Here is a 19,686-nt window from a genome sequence, read left to right as displayed (position 1 = left end):
TGTACTAAGTTATTGCTTTTTTTTGTTCCTGATACTAAGTATATTCTTGAAGTAACTGGAAATTTTAGGATGAGGAGGGATTTTTTCCATTGTATTCTGATATCTGTCTTTTTTATATGTCTGGGTACATTTTTGTATTTGCTTAAATTTTAAGAACATTCATAATTTAAAAAACTTGTTGAACAGGGCAGTATTCATGTGCTCAATTTTTTAATATCTATGAACAAGTAAGCATGCTGTTGGAAAGAATAATAGAATCAAATGAGTTTTAGTTTACTTTTGCTTTGTTACACAATATAAAACATTTCCTTTATATTCCATATATTCAGATATTTTGAATTTTTTAAACCTGTAGTTGCTGTCATTTTAGTGTTTTTATCAACTATGGCTGTAATACTGATGTTGAATCAGCTACACTGAACTCACTGGAACTTGCTTCTAGGAAGACATGTATTGGATCGCACTTTGATTTTCGCGCTTTTATGTTTTGTTAGCTGCCCTAGGAGCTGAACTTGTGTTGTGTAAATGTAATAAACAGATAAAAAACAAATTAACCTAGAGTAGCACTCTGCCATTTGTGAAGCGTTTGCTTCTTTCCCCTTTCTTGTTCTTTGAGGGATTTGCACTGACTTGAAGGAGCTGGTGCTGTCTATAGCACCAAAGTCCCTTCCTTCCAATTCCAGTACGCTGGTGACACCCAGCTCCATTTCTCCTTTCCACCTAAATTCAAGGACTCTGTTCTGAACCTGTGTCTGCCATCAGTAATGGACTGGATGAAGGGGAACCAGTTGAAATTTCAGGCAAGGCAAAGGTCTCTTGGTCATTTGGAAGGCAAAACAGGGAATGGGGGTTCAGCCTGGGCTAGATGGGGGAACTGACTCACATGCTGAAGACTGACTCCCATGGGCTTGCTCCTGGACCCTGAGCATGGATGCGGAGCTCTCTGCCGGGGCCAGGAGTGCATTTGCACAGGGAAAGCTAGGGTGCTAGCCTTGAGATGTATGATTTGGGCACAGTGAAACATGCCTTTGTTTGTTTGTTTAATGTCTATCCCACCCTTCATCTAAGGATCCCAGTGCAGTTTACAATATAAAAACATAAAAATACAGTAACAAACAAAATAGTAACAAACAAAAACAATACCGCCCCCACCCTAGTTAAAAAGGCCTTAGATCAGTGGTGTCCAAACTTTTTTCAAAGAGGGCCAGATTTGATGAAGTGAAGGGCCGTGAGGGCCAACCAAAGTTGTTAACCTTTTTTTAGGATTTCACCCCAAAGTTGTTGAGCTTTTTTTAGGATTGAATGATTGTTGAGTTTAGGATTGAACTTGTTGAGGGTTTTTTTGGATTTTACCCCAGGAAATAAACTGCCACAGGGGCTGGGTTAAACTGACCGGTGGACCAGATTAGGCCCCCGAAACAGACTTTGGACATGGCTGCCGGCCCCTGTGGCAGTTTATGTCCTGGGGTAAAATTCAAAAAAAAAAAAAAAAAGCCCTCAACAAGTTCAATCCTAAACTCAACATGTTGATTGTTGAATTAGCCCAAGGCCTGGGAGAATGTTTTTGCCTAGTGCAAACGAAGGCACCCAGCGGGCCTCCCTGGGGAGAGCCTTCCACAAGCTCTCTAGTTACATCCCGTTTGGATTACTGTAATGCACTCCAGGTGGGGCTCCCCGAAACTTCAACAGGCTCAAAGAGCTACAGTCAGATTGCTGACCAGGGCAGCGATCCCTCTTGCTGTTCTGGCTTCTGGGATAGCTGCGCAGCCTGCATTCGCTCCATAAGACACACACACATTTCCCCTTACTTTTTAGAAGGGAAAAAGTGAGTCTCATAGAGCGAAAAATACGGTAATTGTTTTTAAATTATCATTTCCCCTTTATTTTTATCTGGAAGCTGCCTCAAGTTCCTGTTAGGGAAAAAGTTGAAGTATAAATAAATATATGAAAACTATAATGGCAACAACAGGAGGAGGGGAAGGAAATCACGCTACCGGCACGAGATTGTGGTTAGCACAGGTCTAAAGGTGTAATGCAGGTTTTGTAAAAATAATATATTTAGGCAAGGCTCCAAGCTGTTAGTTTCAGCCCAGATATATTTATGTCATGAAAAATCTTAAGTACTTCTTAAAACCAATGTATTAAAATATGTATGGGGAAAATATTTTATAGATGCTCCTTTTTTATACATTCAGTTTTGACATCTGCAGTTTCCAAACAGTTTCTGCTTGGGATTATTTTGATAGTGTCCTTCTACCCTCCACTGCCATTCCCCCTTCTATCTTTAAAGTGCACGGCAATGTAGACATTTCAAGGGGTCAGTATTGACTGCATGTAGCCTGCAGATAGAGAAGAGATTTGAAGTTATCTTTTGATTTTTATAGTCCTTTTTTTATTAAAATGCTTAGTGCCGTAAATGTAGTAATAAGAAACTCATTTATCTTGACGAAAGTGCTGCTATAAACTATTCTGCACTCATAAAATAACCTTTTAAATTATTGTTTCTGCTGGTATCAATAAATTCATACAAAGTGCTTAAAGGTCAGGCGTTGCCAGAAAAATGTCTTTTCAGCTTGTTAATTAAAGGTTCATAAGAATGTGCACAAGTTTGCTCCTTTTGACAAATGTAGAGGAGAGGGAAAATATGCCTATTTTCAGAAACGTAAAACAGAGGTGGAATGGCAGCAAGGAATGACAAAAAGCTGCAGTTGAAATGACTGACATGAGGGAAGTGCCTACATTATTCAGGTTGCCAGGTGGGGGTCAGGAAAGACAGTGGGTGACAACACTCTCCACTCCCTTCTGGGGATGGGACATGACTTGACGTTCTGTTTGATTGCATTCGGATATTGCCAAATGCTCTCTGAAGTTAAGAATGCCTGTGTAGGTGTTGTGTTCCAGACACCATATACCTTGGGCAATGATGTCCATGGAAATGGGTCAGCAGGACCGCATCTGAGAGTCGCCTGAGATCCAGTCTGAGCAAGGGCACTCCGTAGAGCACCCTGAAGAAGAGGACCTGACACCAGGTTGAGGCTGGAGGCTCAGACTTTTTAGATGATGGCGCAGGCTCACCATGTTAGGCTGCCATGATGGTGCTGTGTAGCCTTTTTCTGTATGCATCCCAGGAATTCTTGGGACCAGTGATGGTTGAGAGTATGCTTGTATGTGTGGATGAAAGTGTGTGGGTGTAGATTGATGGAGGTATGGATATTTTAGTGCAGGGATAGCCCATGGGGTGCCAGCTCCCATCATTCCTGACCATTGGCCATGCTGGCTGGGACTGAGGTCTCATCCTCTGATGGTTCCACTGCGGAAAAGGCATTTGGTTGATAAGAAGTTAGTTGCTTGATCTTTCTGATATATTTAGTGCGCAAGGTACTGTGTAGGTAATGTTCAGTGTTATTGGTGTGTTTGATTTGCTTCTTTCATGATGTTATCGGAGTTTGCTGCCCAGCTCTCTCTGTTCTTTGCTATTAATAGTTTTAGTGAGGTACTATTGGTTTTAAGGGGGATGCGGGTGGCGCTGTGGGTAAAAGCCTCAGTGCCTAGGGCTTGCCGATCGAAAGGTCGGCGGTTCGAATCCCCGCGGCGGGGTGCACTCCCGTTGCTCGGACCCAGCGCCTGCCAACCTAGCAGTTCGAAAGCACCCCCAGGTGCAAGTAGATAAATAGGGACCGCTTACTAGCAGGAAGGTAAACGGCGTTTCCGTGTGCTGCGCTGGCTCACCAGATGCAGCTTTGTCACGCTGGCCACGTGACCCGGAAGTGTCTCCGGACAGCGCTGGCCCCCGGCCTCTTGAGTCTGTCAAGACTGGCCCGTACGGGCAGGGGTACCTTTACCTTTTATTGGTTTTAAATGTGTTAGCTGTCTTGGACATTGCTTATGGAAGGGTGGGGTACAATTTTTTTAAATAATAAACAAGTAAAGAAGGGGGACTGGAGGGGTTCAGTCACACCTACCCAAAAAGGGACGTGCACAAATGCTGGGTGCTCACCTTCTCTCACCCCAGATGGTTCTCCTTTCATGCTGATTTTTTGCTGCTTCTCTGCCCCTTCAAAGTATTACCAATCTGTTGTGTCTGTTTTGGACAAATGTAGGACTATAGCGCTTATTATGCCTGAGGTAGGGGGGATCAACCATAGTGGTACGAAAAAGAAATAAAGGTGATTTGGACTGTGCAGTCATGGTTAGCACTACACACAGAAAAGGGTTTGTTGCGTTTGCTGTTCTACCAGCAAAAATGATAATGTTTTCCTGCCTCTAGAGATAGGTTACAATTAAGTCCACATTTCCAGGTGACGCCACTCAGAAAAGGACCCTGCAGGAGTTGGTGTGAAGAGCCAACTGGGTCTCATGACTTTGTAATGGTTTTCCTGAATATAATCTCTTCCTTATCCTGTGAGGGAGTGGGATTGAAAAAAGATTATATTTCAAATTTCAGCATGCAGCTTCAGTGTATATTTTCAGAGTGCTGCAGTATAAAAATGGTGGCATCTTATCCCATAATTTTAGTTTTTTAGTGTTGCATTCTGGGCAACTTCAATGCAATGTGGGAGTGCATTAATTCAGAGTTCTGGCCCTTTTGTCTCTACTCTTTTTCCTTTGACCCTATGTATTGAGGACTTTTGTTTCCTCAATAAAATAAAGTGAGTTAGGCTAACATGTTGCAGCAAAAACTGCTTTGAAATTCTTATGGGAGACTAACTGTATCTGCACTCCCTGTTCTTCATGTAAATAATTTATTTAATGCTGCCAGAATGCTGACAAATGAATTATTTTGAAAGAAATATGAAAAAACTAAATCCCAGCACACAAACTAAATCTAGTTGGCCCAGAAAGCAGCAGCACAGCTTTTCTCTGGTACTAAACTTAAGGAACATCACACCGACATTAGAGCTCTGCTAGGTATCAGTTGGGTTCCGTAAAACATTTAAAATACGGGTTTAAACCCAAAAAATAAACCCTAGACAACCTTGGAAATACCTTAGGAAATGCCTCCTTTACACTTAAGTCTCACCCTTCCCTGAGTTGAGAGCCGTAAATGGGCCTCTGAAGTAAGACTAGCTTGATAGTAGAAATAGAGCCTTTGGGGTAGTGGATCCTTTTTATGGAAATCTCCCTTGTGGGAAGAACACCAAGTCCACGCGATAGATTTTTTTTTAAAAGAACAACAACCAGTAAATACTATTGTCTTCTGTCAGGTTTTGTTACCTACTTCAAGGTGTTGTTCTAGCCACTCTGTGTTTACATTGTTTTTATCAGGGGCGAGTCTGAACATGGTGCTGCGCAGGGCATCCCATGTCCCAGGTCTCATTGGTTCTCAACTCAAAATACTCTTAGGATTGGATCGAGCCCCTGAGTCCAGTCCAGTCCTAAATGGGGCCCACACACCCCATGATATTATCTGCATCACTACCTACTTTTTCCCAAAATCACCTCGGTGGAGAATAAAACTAGAGAGGGCTTCAGAGCTCCACTCTTCTATCAAGTTGTGAAGATTTTGTTACATAGAATCCAGATACTGTAGCCAAATTAAGGCAGTTAACATTAAAAATAAAGAGAACGTGGGATTTCCACTTTTGCAGCATTTCATTCTTTCAACGTGGGCTTGCGTTGCCTTTGAAAAATTTAAACCATCAAGCTTTAATATTAAGAGGCTGATAAACATTAAGCATGTATCGTTCGGTACTAAAAATTTCATAACTGAAGAACACCATAATTTGTTTTCATTCTCCTGAGAGGCAGCTACAGTACTCTGAACTTCTTCAGGGAAATAAATCGACAGTGTTTTCTGAAAGCGTAGGTGACAGGACTAATGATAGCTTCATTGGAAAACACAGCCAGCACTCCTAGTCCACAGATACTAAGAGAAATGAACTTGGCAGTACAATGAAGCTGTCTGGCTGTTCCTCTCCCCTTCAGCTCCCCTTTTTTATTATTTTTGGCCTCTGTGTGTGTGTTTAACAAACAAGCAAAGCTGTTTCTGTTTTATAGCGCTAACCCATGGATGCAACTCTTGATCGAACAGTTCCTAGGGTTATGAGTTGTGCCAGATAAATGCAACCTGGTATTGGGGAAAGGAGGCAACTGAAGAATAGAAAGAGGAGATTTGATACGTTTTCTGCTTTTTATTAAAACTATTAAATATTGGTAATTTCTTCTGATCAGATGTGAAACAAGGAAAGGTGGTGTGTGTCTCTTAGGGCTGCAGCACACAAAATATTTCTTATGTGGATATCACTTTTGTGTTCTGTGCCATTGCATCAGGTGAATTAACACAAGTCTGTTATGTTGTACAGTGGTACCTCGGTTTACAAACTTAATCAGTTGGAATATAAATAAATAAATAAATAAATAAATAAATAAATAAATAAATAAATAAATAAATAAATAAATATCCTTTTTATCTTCCCAACAACCCTATGAAGTAGGCTAGACCCTGAGCAGCAGTAGCTGGCCCAAAGCTGCAGTGAGGAGAAAACAGGCGTGCATGACAACTCTCTTTGGACCATTTCAAATCCTGAAAATTCATTTCTTCTGGCAGGCTTTGGGAACCATTGCAGCTGTGCCGATTACAGTTCCTCAGGTGAGCTCCTTGCAGAGGTTGGCAGGACAAAGACCAGCAGTGCTACCTCAGGTAAAAATACTGTTTTCGTGAATTGTCTGCTTTTATTAATGGGCTGTGTGTTCTGATATTCAGAGAGTAAATCATTTGTTTAGGTACCAGCAAGTCAACCCACTTAATCGTCCGGGCAGCCATACCCCCAAGGAAGCAAGCTGCAAACACAAATAGTCCTAGCCAATCCTGCATGTGCACAATCACGAATAGTATTTCTGTGTGTGTGTATTAAAGCAAGAAAAGTGACTGAAAGCAAACAGGGGCTGACTTCATCATCAACAACAACAAATGTACACAACAGGCTAGTACAACAAAAATAGAAGACTGAGTATGCTTTTAAACACAGAATGAAATAAAACCCATTTGTGCCATGGGTGGGGTGAATCTTAAAGAAGAATATCATTGATAAGCAGAGGGGGGTGGCAGACTGTTCTTCCTTATCAACGTATGTCATAAAATCAATCCAAACCTTTGCCAATCTTTTACATGGTCCCTTGGAAATATGTAACTGGTTGGCCAACTTTTCTAATAAAGTAAGTTCCCAAACTTTGGAATACTAAAAAGAAATACTGCTTCCTTTCGGATCTCTCCAAAAACAAACCAATGTTAATAATATTCATTTGTCATTCTGGAGAGGATTGGATTTAAGTGTGCATGTGCCCCTGAAGAAAAATTGCTTGGTATGATTGTCAAGTATCTGAGAGGCCTGAGTCCAAGCCACTTGCCGGCTGCATTTGTCCATTGTTGGACTAGGGCCAGTAAGGTCTTTTGGTAAATCGCTGCATTTTCCTAAACCTCTGGCGGTTGTAGAGTTGAGAATGGTCATGCCTTCCTGACTGGAAAGCCATCACTTAAGCAGCAGTGCTGTTACTATTTAATAGAAATGGCCTTACCTTTGCATGTTCTCTGTAATATGGTTGTGTGACCATTGCATTCACCTTTTCAGTAATGCCTGTGACCACTGGAGAAACACTATGTGCTTTTAATGCTCTGTATCCTGCCAACCTAGCAGTTCAAAAGCACATCAAAGTGCAAGTAGATAAATAGGTACCACTCCATAAATGGATCTCATCCACTTTGTTCTTCCCTAATAGATCTGGGGTGAAAAAAACCACAATGCCTGATTTAGTGTTAATAAATCATGGTATGTACCCAAGTTTGTACGTTCATGGTTTGATCATGGTTTGTTTCAGTAAAACAAACCACAGTCTGTGGTTTAGACATATGTTCTTCTGAGTGCAGGATCATGGTTTCATTCCTCTGCAGGCTAGAAGCCCAGATAGGTACATTCACATAAAACCATTAACTATAGTTTACTGTGATGTGTGAATGGAGCCAATTCTCTGCAGCTATAGAGCACATGCCCCTCCATATAAACAAACAAACAAACAAAAGCTCAGTTTAGGAAAGCTCTGCTTCGAATGTGCTCTTTACCGCTGGGCATCAAAATATAGATATTGTTGAGATTTTGATTATTTTCAGCTTCTGAAGCATCAAAACAAATTGAGCTACAACATACTATGTTTGAAATCATTATATACATAAATTCAATAGAGGTCTGACATCTGTCATATACTAATGACATGATACTTTGCTTTCTCCAGAAAAGCAAAACCCACACTAATTGCATTATGTTCAGCAGTTGTAAGAACACATTTCTATTTATTGCTGTCCCTTCTCTCCCAATCCTTATAATGCCCTCTTGGGGTGTATACAGTGGCAGAGCTTCATGCTCCAGAACCAGGGGCGGAGAGCAGGCGGGGACGGGGCTGGCACGCGCCACCCAAAGGGGCGTGGGGCGTGGGGCGCTGCCTGTGGGGCCTGGGCACCCGGCATGGGGGGGCAGCCACGATGGAACCACACTGGGATCATGCTGCCAGGGGTGGGGTGCTCCCCCTGCCCCCCTCTTCCTCCACCAGTGGGTATATAGGGTGCCACTTGCCATATATACTCAAGTATAAGCCGACCCGAATATAAGCCGAGGCACCTAATTTTAGCACAAAAAACTGGGGAAACTTATTGACTCAAGTATAAGCTGGTTCACCACACCACAAACCTGGTGGTGGTGGCGGCAACAGCAGAGGAAGAACAAGCAGCCCGAAAGGGCTACTTTCTTGGTGCTCGTCCCTCCACTGCCCGCCTCTGCCGCTCGCAAGAGCAGGCATAGGAGCCGCGGTTGGGAGAGGCACAGCACAGCGCTTCTCCCAACTGCGGCTCCTGGGTCTGCCCTTGCGAGAGGCCGGCGGCGGCGGAGGGACGAGCGGCAAAAAAGGGCTGCTTTCGGGCCGCTTGTCCCTCCATCGCTGCTGCCCGCCTCACTCGAGTATAAGCCAAGGGGGGCTTTTTCAGCATAAAAATGTGCTGAAAAAGACAGCTTATACTCGAGTATATATGGTAATTTGTGTTACCTATGGGGCCTGTTCCAATAGGAAGGAAGAAGGATTCTAATTTTGCAGTGAAATTAGATGTTAGAAGGGAATCAGTGTGCAAACCCAAATGAACCCTCTTCATTTAATGCCCCTCGGTGATTTGGCATCACATCTAAACTCAGCCTGAAAGTTGATGTTAGTAAGAAGTATTTAATAATATGAGAGGTTACCATATAACACAATTTTATCTAGGAATAAAATTTGTTGGATTGCCAACTTTCTGTTACCAAAGTGTTTTGGACTTGTGCACGTTGCTGTAGCACCAAGCTCTCTTGGTGTGTGAGGAATATTTGTCTGACCCCCTAATTGTTGGAAATAATTTGTTCCAAGAATGGTAATGGTTGGTGCTGTGTACTTAACCTGTACTTTGTATTTTATCATCATCTAGCACATTTTTGCAGTATATACTGCTTAGCATTTTTTCTGCATTTTTTTAAAATAAAAAACTCTAATCCTTTAATTGTCTGTTTTAATGCTTAATGTTTTGCTGGAGAATGTGGAGATTAAAGCAGTGTGTGGGATAATGGTTTCTTGTTCTATGTTCTGTCAGGGGTTCATTTCTTGTGGCCTGTAGGCAACTGTTTAATTGTTTCTTTAACTTGTGCATGGGGCACAGTTAGCAAGGCAGTATTATTTTTTATTTGTAAAAATGAATTAACTTCCACATTAAGTGAGTTTGAGATTAGTTAGGTTAGGGCAGAAGCTACGTAATTCTGCTGACTTATCACAAGGGGGCAGAAAAGACCCAGTGTTGCCTTAGCTTAATCCTTCATTTTGAATAAGAACACTTAATTTGGCATTGTTTAACACTGGTATGAAATCATGCTATGTACATTTAGTAGACAGTGGCACATGGTGAAATGCTGTGCATTTAAACAGGCTACAACAAAAGTAACTTTAAGTCAAACCTAATTGCAACGCTCACAGTGCTTTGCTATAAATGCAGCTTAATGCAGAATTAATTGTTCTATTATCTCTAATGGAATTTTAAATTCATACTATACTGCACCGAGGCAAGGAAGTCAAAGGTTAAGGCTTCCATGCTGACTACTGAGGGCAGGATTTGACTGTTTTGCACATTCCTAATATGTCACATATAAACTGAACTGTGACTTTGCTCTGCACTCAGCCAAGATTTTTTGCCATCAATTTTTATTATTTATATAGTGCTGCTTTAAGAGAGTTTCACAAGCAGAAAAGACAGGCTCTTATCTCCAGGGATCTTGGAATCTACATGTTGACAGTAGGGAAGACAGTCAAGCGAAGGAAGGGCAGAAAGGTGTAGAGGTTTGAGGAAGGAGTCTTATTTATTAAAAGGGCAACAGGAGAGAATAAGAAAAGTCATTTAAGAGAGGAGCTGTCCGGTGGCTTTGAACAGTAGAACTGTATGAGACAAAGCTGAGAGCATGGACATAGTGGGAGATAAAATAGGAAAAACTGTGGCAAGAACTTTGGTGGTAAGGATAACACAAAATTAATAAAGAATGGCAGCCCGTGGATGCCACCATCTTTTTATTTTTACCATGCCAAAGCCGTTTTTGGGCGATGGGCTACTGGAATCACCTACCTGCTTTTGTGTTAAGCCACTGCAAAAAGGCCCTCCAGCTGCATGGTGGCCTGAACATCATCTTTTGCTTATTTTCTTCAAGCTTCAGCAGCTGAAAGCTGCTTTAGCTTGCTGAAATTCAAAGCCTTTGGGGTAATGACACGGACAGCTGTTTTCAATACCAGATTATTGGGAAATGACAGGGCTGAGAGCTTTATTCCCAAAGACTGGGAGTGCAAGAACTGACAAGTGCAATATGGCAGCTGGAATGGAAGGAATGGAAGTTGAGCTAACTATGTAACACATTAAATTATTTATGCTTAATCTTGAGGCGATGCTTAACACATTGTTAATTTAGAGCCATGTTGACAGGATGGCATTAATTACACCAGTAGAAGGTATCATATCATCAGAATGCTGTCCTTGGAGACCTTCATTTTAATGTCTCATTTGTAGAATGCAGGCTGCTGCTGCTGCTGCTGCTGCTACTTCTTGGCACATTCTCAAATTTTGGCAAAGTCCCCCCCCCCCCCTTTTCTGGAAAGCCATCTTGCATTAAAGACTCCTAACTCCAGTGGTCTCAGAAGTGGCTTGTAACTTGCAACAAATAAAAAGTGAAATCTAGCACCCATTTACTGCACTTCAAACCGAAGCAGTCTGCTTTTTGTCATAAACTCATAACATGCATAAAGGAAAGATCTTTGCTTAGTATCCTTCAAGGCTCGAGACTTATGGCTTAAGGGGCGGGAGAAATCCTGCAGCTGATTTGTACATTCGTGAGGATCAAGTTTTAAATTCATTCCTAGACCATACAAGTTTTAAGTTGCAGGAATGGGATACAATGTCTGGATGCTTCCTCAGGTGGAAAAACCTCAATGCATTAGCAGAACTTATCAGTGAGATAAAGGCAATCTTCTCTTAGATGTGTTGGTTTTCTGTGGGCAAGGAAACTCTCCTCTTCCCCGCAGTGAGGAACATTCAAATTGCTTGTAGGTCAAGGCAGGAGCAGAATTGGTGCTTTCGGGAGCAATACAAACTCAAGATCTGATGGGATGAGCAGAGTTTGGAACAGGTGTATTTCTGGCTGAGCACGGGGTCAGACAGGGCCACGCCAGCTGAGGTCCCCCATCCCGGCTCAGCCAGAGATACACTGGCCTATGTCCTCCATCCCAGCTCAGCAGGAGCTCATCCCCCTCTGCCAAGGCTGGGGTAAGTCATGGACAGTATAGTGGAGGGGGTGGGAAAGGGCAGGAGGAGACTTGCCCCTATTCTAAACTCTGTCCAGCTTAATCATATGACCAGTGAACACAGCAGAAATTGCACTGGCAGAAAGGGTGCTGTAAGTCAAACTATATCAAAGGCTTGTTTCCCCTCTACCAGATTTGGGGGGCTCAGCCAGCGGTACCCCTCCTTCTGAACGGAACTTGGGACAAGAGTAGATTATGCCAGAATAATTTGTCCCATGGTTTGGATTGCTGTGCCCGTGAGCGATTGGAGAGGATACTGCCTGAACCATAATCTCTAAAAACCAAACTGAATGTGACAGAGAGTTCCCTGTCTTGCTTAGCTTTAGTAAGATTGCTGTGGTCAATAATAGCAGCGCCTAGGTGGGTGGGTGACTTGTTATTATTAAAAATTTCTATATTGCCCTTCTTCCGAAGATCACAGGGCAATTCACAATATAAAAACACAAAAATACACACTATAATAGCAAAAGCAAACATAGGTTTAAAGGCCATAGATTGCTCTTCTCCCAGGCCTTTGGCTAATAAAACAATATTTTCGTCTGGCACCTAAAGCTATGTAATGAAGGTGAGCCTCCCTGGGAAGAGAATTCCACAAGCAGGGTGCCAATGCAGAAAAGGTCCGTTCTCATTGTGTTGCCACCCTCTGGACCTCTTGCAGAGGAGGCACATGAAGAAGGACGTCAGATGATGATTGCAGGGGCCAAGTCAGTTCATATGGGGAAAGGCAGTCCTTGAGGTATTGCGGTCTTGAGCCATTTAATATTTTATCTGTCAAAACCAGCGCTTTGAATTGGGCCCGGAAACTATTTGGTAGGAGAAAAGCACAGTTGAAAGGGATTAAGCACTCCTCCCCAATTTCACTTCCTGAATCAAAGTAGCAACTCTATGCTGCTGCTGCTTTGAAATTAAAAACAACCACAACCACTGCCATGGGCCCAGATCACCTGCACTATCTCTGGTTTTCTTCCCTATTCTTTTAAAACTGAATTGAACATGGTCTTTTCTTCCCTGCAGGTTAGGCCAAAGACCCTGATTCCAGACAGCCTCCCTATATCTCCATGCAGAGACCAACCTTCCAAACAACCTTCTGCGTTCCAAAAGGCAACTGTAGTCAGCATCAAAAACCCCACACCCGCCCTCCCCACTGCCAATAATACTGTTAGCCATGTACAGACACCCAACAGCCAATCACAAAGTGTCACTGAGTCTACAACAACTGTGTCAGCACCCCTGAGCACCGCAGGTGTGGCCTACGCCATCATCTCCACATCCCCCAACAATGCAGTTCCTATCAACACCAGTGCCACTGTTTCAGTGGTCAATGACGGCATTAAAGTGCAACCACTCCTCATCAGCGCTGACAGCAAGGTAAGTTTCATTATTGAACTGCCGTTCTTATTGCAGGTTGACTAACTGCATGAAGGACACAGGTCTGATATATTTAGCTGCATTTCAAAAACTCTTTCCCCACCACTCTTCTAGTGAAAGTACAGGAAGCTGTGTGAACTCTTCAGGAAACACATGGAAAATAACAGCCATTTAAATTATCCATGTACTAGTGCAGGATTGGATGTTTGTTTTGGGAGACAAGATGATAGAAATATCAGTTGTTGTTTAGTCGTTTAGTCGTGTCCGACTCTTCGTGATCTCATGGACCAGAGCACGCCAGGCACTCCTGCCTTCCACTGTCTCCCGCAGTTTGGTCAAACTCATGCTGGTAGCTTCGAGAACACTGTCCAGCCATCTCGTCCTCCGTCGTCCCCTTCTCCTTGTGCCCTCCATCTTTCACAACATCAGGGTCTTTTCCAGGGAGTCTTCTCTTCTCATGAGGTGGCCAAAGTCTTGGAGCCTCAGCTTCAGGATCTGTCCTTCCAGTGAGGACTCAGGGCTGATTTCCTTAAGAATGGACAGATTTGATCTTCTTGCAGTCCATGGGACTCTTAAGAGTCTCCTCCACCACCATAATTCAAAAGCATCCATTCTTCGGCGATCAGCCTTCTTTATGGTCCAGCTTTCAAATATCAGAGACCAGCTCTATAGCTATAGGCTTTGCTATTTGGTTCAAATGTATAGGGTGTGATGCTGCTTTGTGGGCATGGTTCCCCTGCTGGGGTCGTCAGCTCAAAATGCTGCAGGCACTATAGGCAGAATTCTTCCCGGGGTCTAGATACTAAACTTAGCCATTGCATCTCTTGTGCATCATCCTTAGTCCTTCTGTAGCTCCCTTACTTTATGTACCATATACTCCCTTATGACCTTAACTGCTATAATGTTTCTTCAGAGCTCACCATCTGAGTAACTCAGTTTTGTGTCAGTTTCCAACACAAATGTTCCTTTCTCAAGCATTTTTCTCACCTCACCTTCCTTTTAGGTTTCTCTTTCTCAGTACCCTTCCTTCAGCCCAATTGCCCGTGGTTTCATTCTTGCAATCTGGTCTCAGTATTCACCTTTCCTTTTGTGAAGTTTAATTTCAGCTAGTCTGACAGCTTTCCTTTCTGCATTTTAAGCTAGACTGCAAAGTATTTAGTTCTCTGAGCAGCAGAACATGCTGTACCTCAACATCAGCTCAGTCAATCAGTTGCACGGTGTAGATTAATATATATATAACAACAGCATCTTTTTACACAAATTTCCCTTAGGTTGTTAACATAGAAAGTCAAACTTTTTAAATCAAACAATTTATTACTTCAGTATAATGGTTGATTTTCAACTTTACACTCCTGAAGGCAGCATCAAGTAAATGTTTAAACCAGTGAAATCAAGTAAAACTATACAACAGTAAAACAGTAACAATTTCTATATTTCCCTCCAAGGGAATAGTGGCTGATTACCAGTGAGTGAAAATATTGTTCTGCCCTGTGGTGGGACCCCATAATCAGGCCTCCTCAATAAACCTTAGTTCTCTGACAGGTCCACATGGCTATATCCAAGACCCATGCCATTTAAGTGGAAGCCACTGGAACTCTGAGTGCCTCACTAGGCAACCATCAGACCAACTTATTGTGCATTAACGGAATGCTCTGAGTTGTCTTTGAGTCCAAACCCACGATGTACACATTACAGTAGACGAGTCAAGAAGCTACCAAAGCAGCAAGGTCCTTCTCATCAGTGTGTGCAGCTGACATGCCAGCCAAAGTTGATGACACATACTCTTGGTCATAGGCACTACATGAGCTGGCTCCTAAGCTCTGCATCTTGGGTGACTTCCAGTGATGCCCATACACTTGCTGAATGGCAATTGGCTCGGGCAATGGAACTTCCAGTCTCTCTTCTTCCCTGTCCTGCCTCTCTCCCAGTGTGCCTCCAAAGATTTATCCAGAAGGTCTCTTAATTCTCCACAGGAGATTTTGGGAGTGTTTGGGGAGCTGGAGGAGGGTGGAGATCATCGAGAAGCCCACTTGTAGCTTCATGCTACATTGGCTCTCACCCCTTGTTTTCCATGTGGAATGTGATTGCATGTAGCCATCGTGTAGACATAGAATGTGTTCCACCTTTGCTAGATGGAGGCAGGGTTTGGGTTGCTTTTTTCACCCTCATCTAGTCCATTACTGACTGTTGCACTGGTGTCTGGTGGAAAGGAAAAACAGAGCAGAGTCCCGTCTTCCTCTTGACACCCACCTCATCACTCTAGATGACCTCGCTTAGCAGTTTTTTCATACTTGGTATAGAAAGTCCTGTTAATGCTAGAGGAGTAATAATTGTCTTTCTCAAACGCAGAGATAAATTTGCGCTCCTATGTAGCTCCGCTGAACTCAGTGAGACTTGCTTCTGAGTAAACAAGCAAAGGATAAGCTGAAATTGTGCTGTTGTGGACCATGCCATGGAATTGTGTTATTGTGGATCAGGACATAATTAATAGGCTAGAAAAAGAGGGACCGGAGAGAGATTGAGATGCTAGATTTAAAAAGGAAACTATTCTACCATTTCCTTTTGGAATATTAAAAATCAGGCTGGAGACCCCAGTTCTGGCAACTTCTGTGTTGCGGGGAGACCACGTGGACCACCATTCTGAGACGTGCCAAGCGATTGAATCAACTAGGTGTAAGTGAACAGTCTCTGAGAACGGTGCCTCTCTTGTTTATAATATTTGTAAAGATTCTGACAAGAGAGTCTCCAGATCGTAATATGCCAGCTGTATGATTTTATTGTCTCTGCAAGAAAGTAGTTGACAAAGGAGCCCTTTATTTGAAGATTCTGTTTCTCTGTTTGAAAAATTGAATCCCTTTCAGACTGTGGAGCAATCTTCTTTTCATTCACCCATTTGTTTTGCAGGTCATCATCATTCAGCCTCAAGTTCAAACCCAAACAGAGAATAAAGTGGAGACAAAGAAAGCTCCCGAAGAGTCAGCTCAGGGACCCCCTGCTACCAAAAAGAAAAAAGAGGAAAGTCCAGAGGTTAACAAAATCTTATTTTCTTTATAAACGTGATATTTCATATACATAGAGAAGCTCACAGAAAGTCTCCTCAGTCCAAAGGTTAAGCTGCTGCTTTTAGAGCATACAGTCCCTTATTTACTGACTGGGGGGGGGAGGGGGGACAGGAGCCGCAACATGCTTGCCTTAGCTTTATTTATACCTTTTGCAAAATACAGTTTGTTACAAAACCCACAAAATATGCCCAGAGCAGTTTGTCCTTACTAGCCTTAGTTAAGTGTTATAGTTCTGTGTTTTAACAAAGTAATGGAAGTGCCCATTTGATCTGTGTTTACTTACATATTTGTGTAAAACACATTTTTAAAATCCAGTGTGGTTAACAATAATAATAATATTAAAATAATTTGTAAAATCGACCTATAACACCTACAGAACCAGAATAATGTGCAAGACTGAGTATTAATAATCAGAAAAAGTTTGGGCAAGCAAGTATCTTTTTAGCCAGTGCCTAAAATTAATGACGTCTCTTCTTCCCTCATTTTGGAGGGGCGGCTCTTTTGCAAGCCAGGTGTCTCCACAGAAAAGGTCTGCTGGGTTGCTGAGGACCTCTTCTGAAGATTGTAGTGCGTGGGCAGGCCTGTACAGGGACTTTTAAGGTGTTTTATGAACTTGTGCAGCACCGAGGAGAATTGGCTACAAAAAAGAATAAGCAATCAGTTTCTACTTACTGTATGACAAATGCTTCATGTCACACTCTTATCGTTATAAGAAGCAACGGGAAGCAAGTGCAAGGATAAATGCGCTTCTTTTTCATTGTTCACTAAGAATTTTCTGTAATATTGATTATTTGCAAGCCATCTAGATGGATAAGACAAGGTTCAATGAATAGCTTGCAAATGCGGAGAGGAGGGTAGGACTTGATTATTAATATAATAATAATATCAAGCTTCAAGTGGCGCTTTAGGTCAGAGATGCGAAACCCGTGACTCCCCACTCCATGCCAGGTCTTACCAAACTGCAGTTCCCCTCATTCCTGGTAATTGGCCAGACTAAGTGGGGCTGATGGGAGTTGGAGTCCAGCAACATTTTGATGGCCACAGGTTCCCCCTGCCTGCTTCCTGTGATGCAGCCAACATGGTTGCATACATATAGACCTGGCGTTATAACTATTAATGCCACTTCAGTTTCTCTGCAAGATGTTCCACACGCCTGATTTTTAGTGAAGAGTTCACTGCAAGCTAATAAGCTTGTGGCAAAACAATTCCCCTGCTCTTAGAAAACAGACCTGTAGAACTTCTTGGAAATAATACTTTTAAAATTACAGGTAGTAAATAGTAAAATGGGACCTAATGCTGTGAGATATGCAAGAGCATTTCAGAGTACTCTAGGAGATAGTAGAATTGTACCCAATTGTCATTACTCAAGTTGAATAATATTAATAGCTGTCTTTGGAACATTGCCTAGACAGAACAGACTTGTGCTCATTTTTTCCTCTGTCAGCAAAAAATACTTTACACATAAGACTTGTCCATAAAATTGGACGACTGCATTTGTTGTCCAACACCAACAATTTATTCTTATTTTTTTCATGGAACAGTAACACCAGAAATGACTATAATACAGGATTTATTGCTTACCGTCTTGGGTAACTCTTTGTTCTTTATATTCTTCTGATGGCAGCGGTGGCTGACCTGTGACCCTGCCAATGGCGTTGGCCTGCAGCGCTCATAATTCCTGACCGTTGGCCCTGCTGGCTGATGGGAGCTGGACTAAAACAACATCTGAAGGGGCCACAGGTTAGCCACCCTGGTCTTGTGGATTGTAAACTCTCTTCTATTATTTTCATTATTAATAAAAATTCTTAATAGATGATGCTCAGCACTGCATGAGCAGACACCGGGGCGATCATAGAATTGTAGTGTTGGAAAGGACCCTGAGGGCCATCTAGTCCAACCCCCTGCAATATAGGACTTTCAGCTAAAGCATCCATGACAGATGACCATCCAACCTTTGCTTAAAAATCTCCAAGATCCAAGGGAGCTCTTAATGTGAAAGGTATTCCTGCAACATAACTTCCCTTTCCTCTCTGCCACCTCCCCAGATTTGCTGCAGAAGGTCCCCCAGCTCTCTGGGGGGGGGGCTCTTTTGGGGGGGCATGTGGGGAGGCTGCAGGGTAGAGAAGGGGAAGTTGAGTTCCACCGTCAGAGAATCACAGTAAAGTATTAAAGGTAAAGGTAAAGGTACCCCTGCCCGTACGGGCCAGTCTTGACAGACTCTAGGGTTGTGCGCCCATCTCACTTAAGAGGCCAGGGGCCAGCGCTGTCCGCAGACACTTCCGGGTCACGTGGCCAGCATGACAAGCTGCATCTGGCGAGCCAGCGCAGCACACGGAACGCCGTTTATCTTCCCGCTAGTAAGCGGTCCCTATTTATCTACTTGCACCCGGGGGTGCTTTCGAACTGCTAGGTTGGCAGGCGCTGGGACCGAACAACGGGAGCGCACCCCGCCGCGGGGATTTGAACCGCCGACCTTTCGATCGGCAAGTCCCAGGCATTGAGGCTTTTACCCACAGCGCCACCCGCATCCCCAAAGTATTACCCAGTGTTTATCTAGAGCTTTATGGCTGTTCAAAGCACTTCATTTAGTCCTCAAAGCAACCTTCCTCCAGACGATTGTCTGCCCTTCTTACATGCACAACCTTCCTGTTTCAGCACTTCTTCCACTTTTTACATAGCCATTCACTGTAGATTTATACCTCTTACAGGATACTGACACTGTTGCTGTTTTGAATGGCCGCGCCACTGGGCCCCTTCTCAACTGCTTCACTAAAGTAAAATATTGCATTTGGTGAAGAGTTATCAAATAGAAAAGAGCACACAAAAGGACATGCCTCACGTAAAAGAACGTGACTCGCTTAATTTAAGTCCATTAGATATGTAAGAAATCGGCTCAGCCTTGATCCTCAGTCCACACTGGTTCAGAGCCTCAACACCTTTTTTTTCTGCCCACAGCAGCTATTTTTTGCTGCCATCCAAGGCACTTTTATCCATATCTGAATACTAGCACCTCACTTTTTTAAAAGCCAAAAATGCACTGCTTATATATCATTCCCCCTTGAGTTGATGTCAAATTCTACTTACTTATGTATTTCAAAATGAACTGCCCCCGATATATGCTGTTACATGGCTGCTTATCTGAACATTAAAAATCTCCAAGTCTTGAGCTTTGATTTCCTGTTATTTCTGTAAACAAAGCCACTGGGGGATGAGTTGTGTGGCTGTTCATCTTGAAAGAACTGGTTGTGTTAGAGAGATACAAGTTGTTCAGTGTGGGAGACCAGAGGATTTGCCTAGTAGTTATGCAACCATGGTATAAATGGAGCCTAAACAAACACAGCCAACCTACCCATCACATGTTGCCATAACAATGCTCATCTTCACCCACCTTTCTGAAAACCAGCCTTCCCCC

General features: G+C 42.9%; 1 protein-coding gene across 9 annotated transcripts in view; it reads left to right on the top strand.

Annotated features, from left to right (window-relative positions):
* PHF21B (PHD finger protein 21B) overlaps positions 1-19,686 on the top strand; it is a 178,797-nt gene that overhangs the window by 137,013 nt on the left and 22,098 nt on the right. For all 9 annotated transcript variants that reach the window (XR_013393329.1, XM_028728683.2, XM_028728686.2 and 6 more), the window contains 3 exons: positions 6,548-6,640; positions 12,859-13,212; positions 16,117-16,239. Coding sequence is in view for 8 of the 9 variants with exons in the window: in XM_028728683.2 (XP_028584516.2) it covers positions 6,548-6,640; positions 12,859-13,212; positions 16,117-16,239 (570 nt within the window). In the remaining variant the exon portion in view is untranslated. The remainder of the gene's footprint in view (positions 1-6,547; positions 6,641-12,858; positions 13,213-16,116; positions 16,240-19,686) is intronic.

The sequence above is a fragment of the Podarcis muralis genome, chromosome 6 (assembly GCF_964188315.1).
Source record: "Podarcis muralis chromosome 6, rPodMur119.hap1.1, whole genome shotgun sequence".
Classification (NCBI taxonomy): Eukaryota; Metazoa; Chordata; class Lepidosauria; order Squamata; family Lacertidae; genus Podarcis; species Podarcis muralis.
Note: the sequence above shows the minus strand (reverse complement) of the source record. Positions and strands in the feature narration are given on the sequence as shown.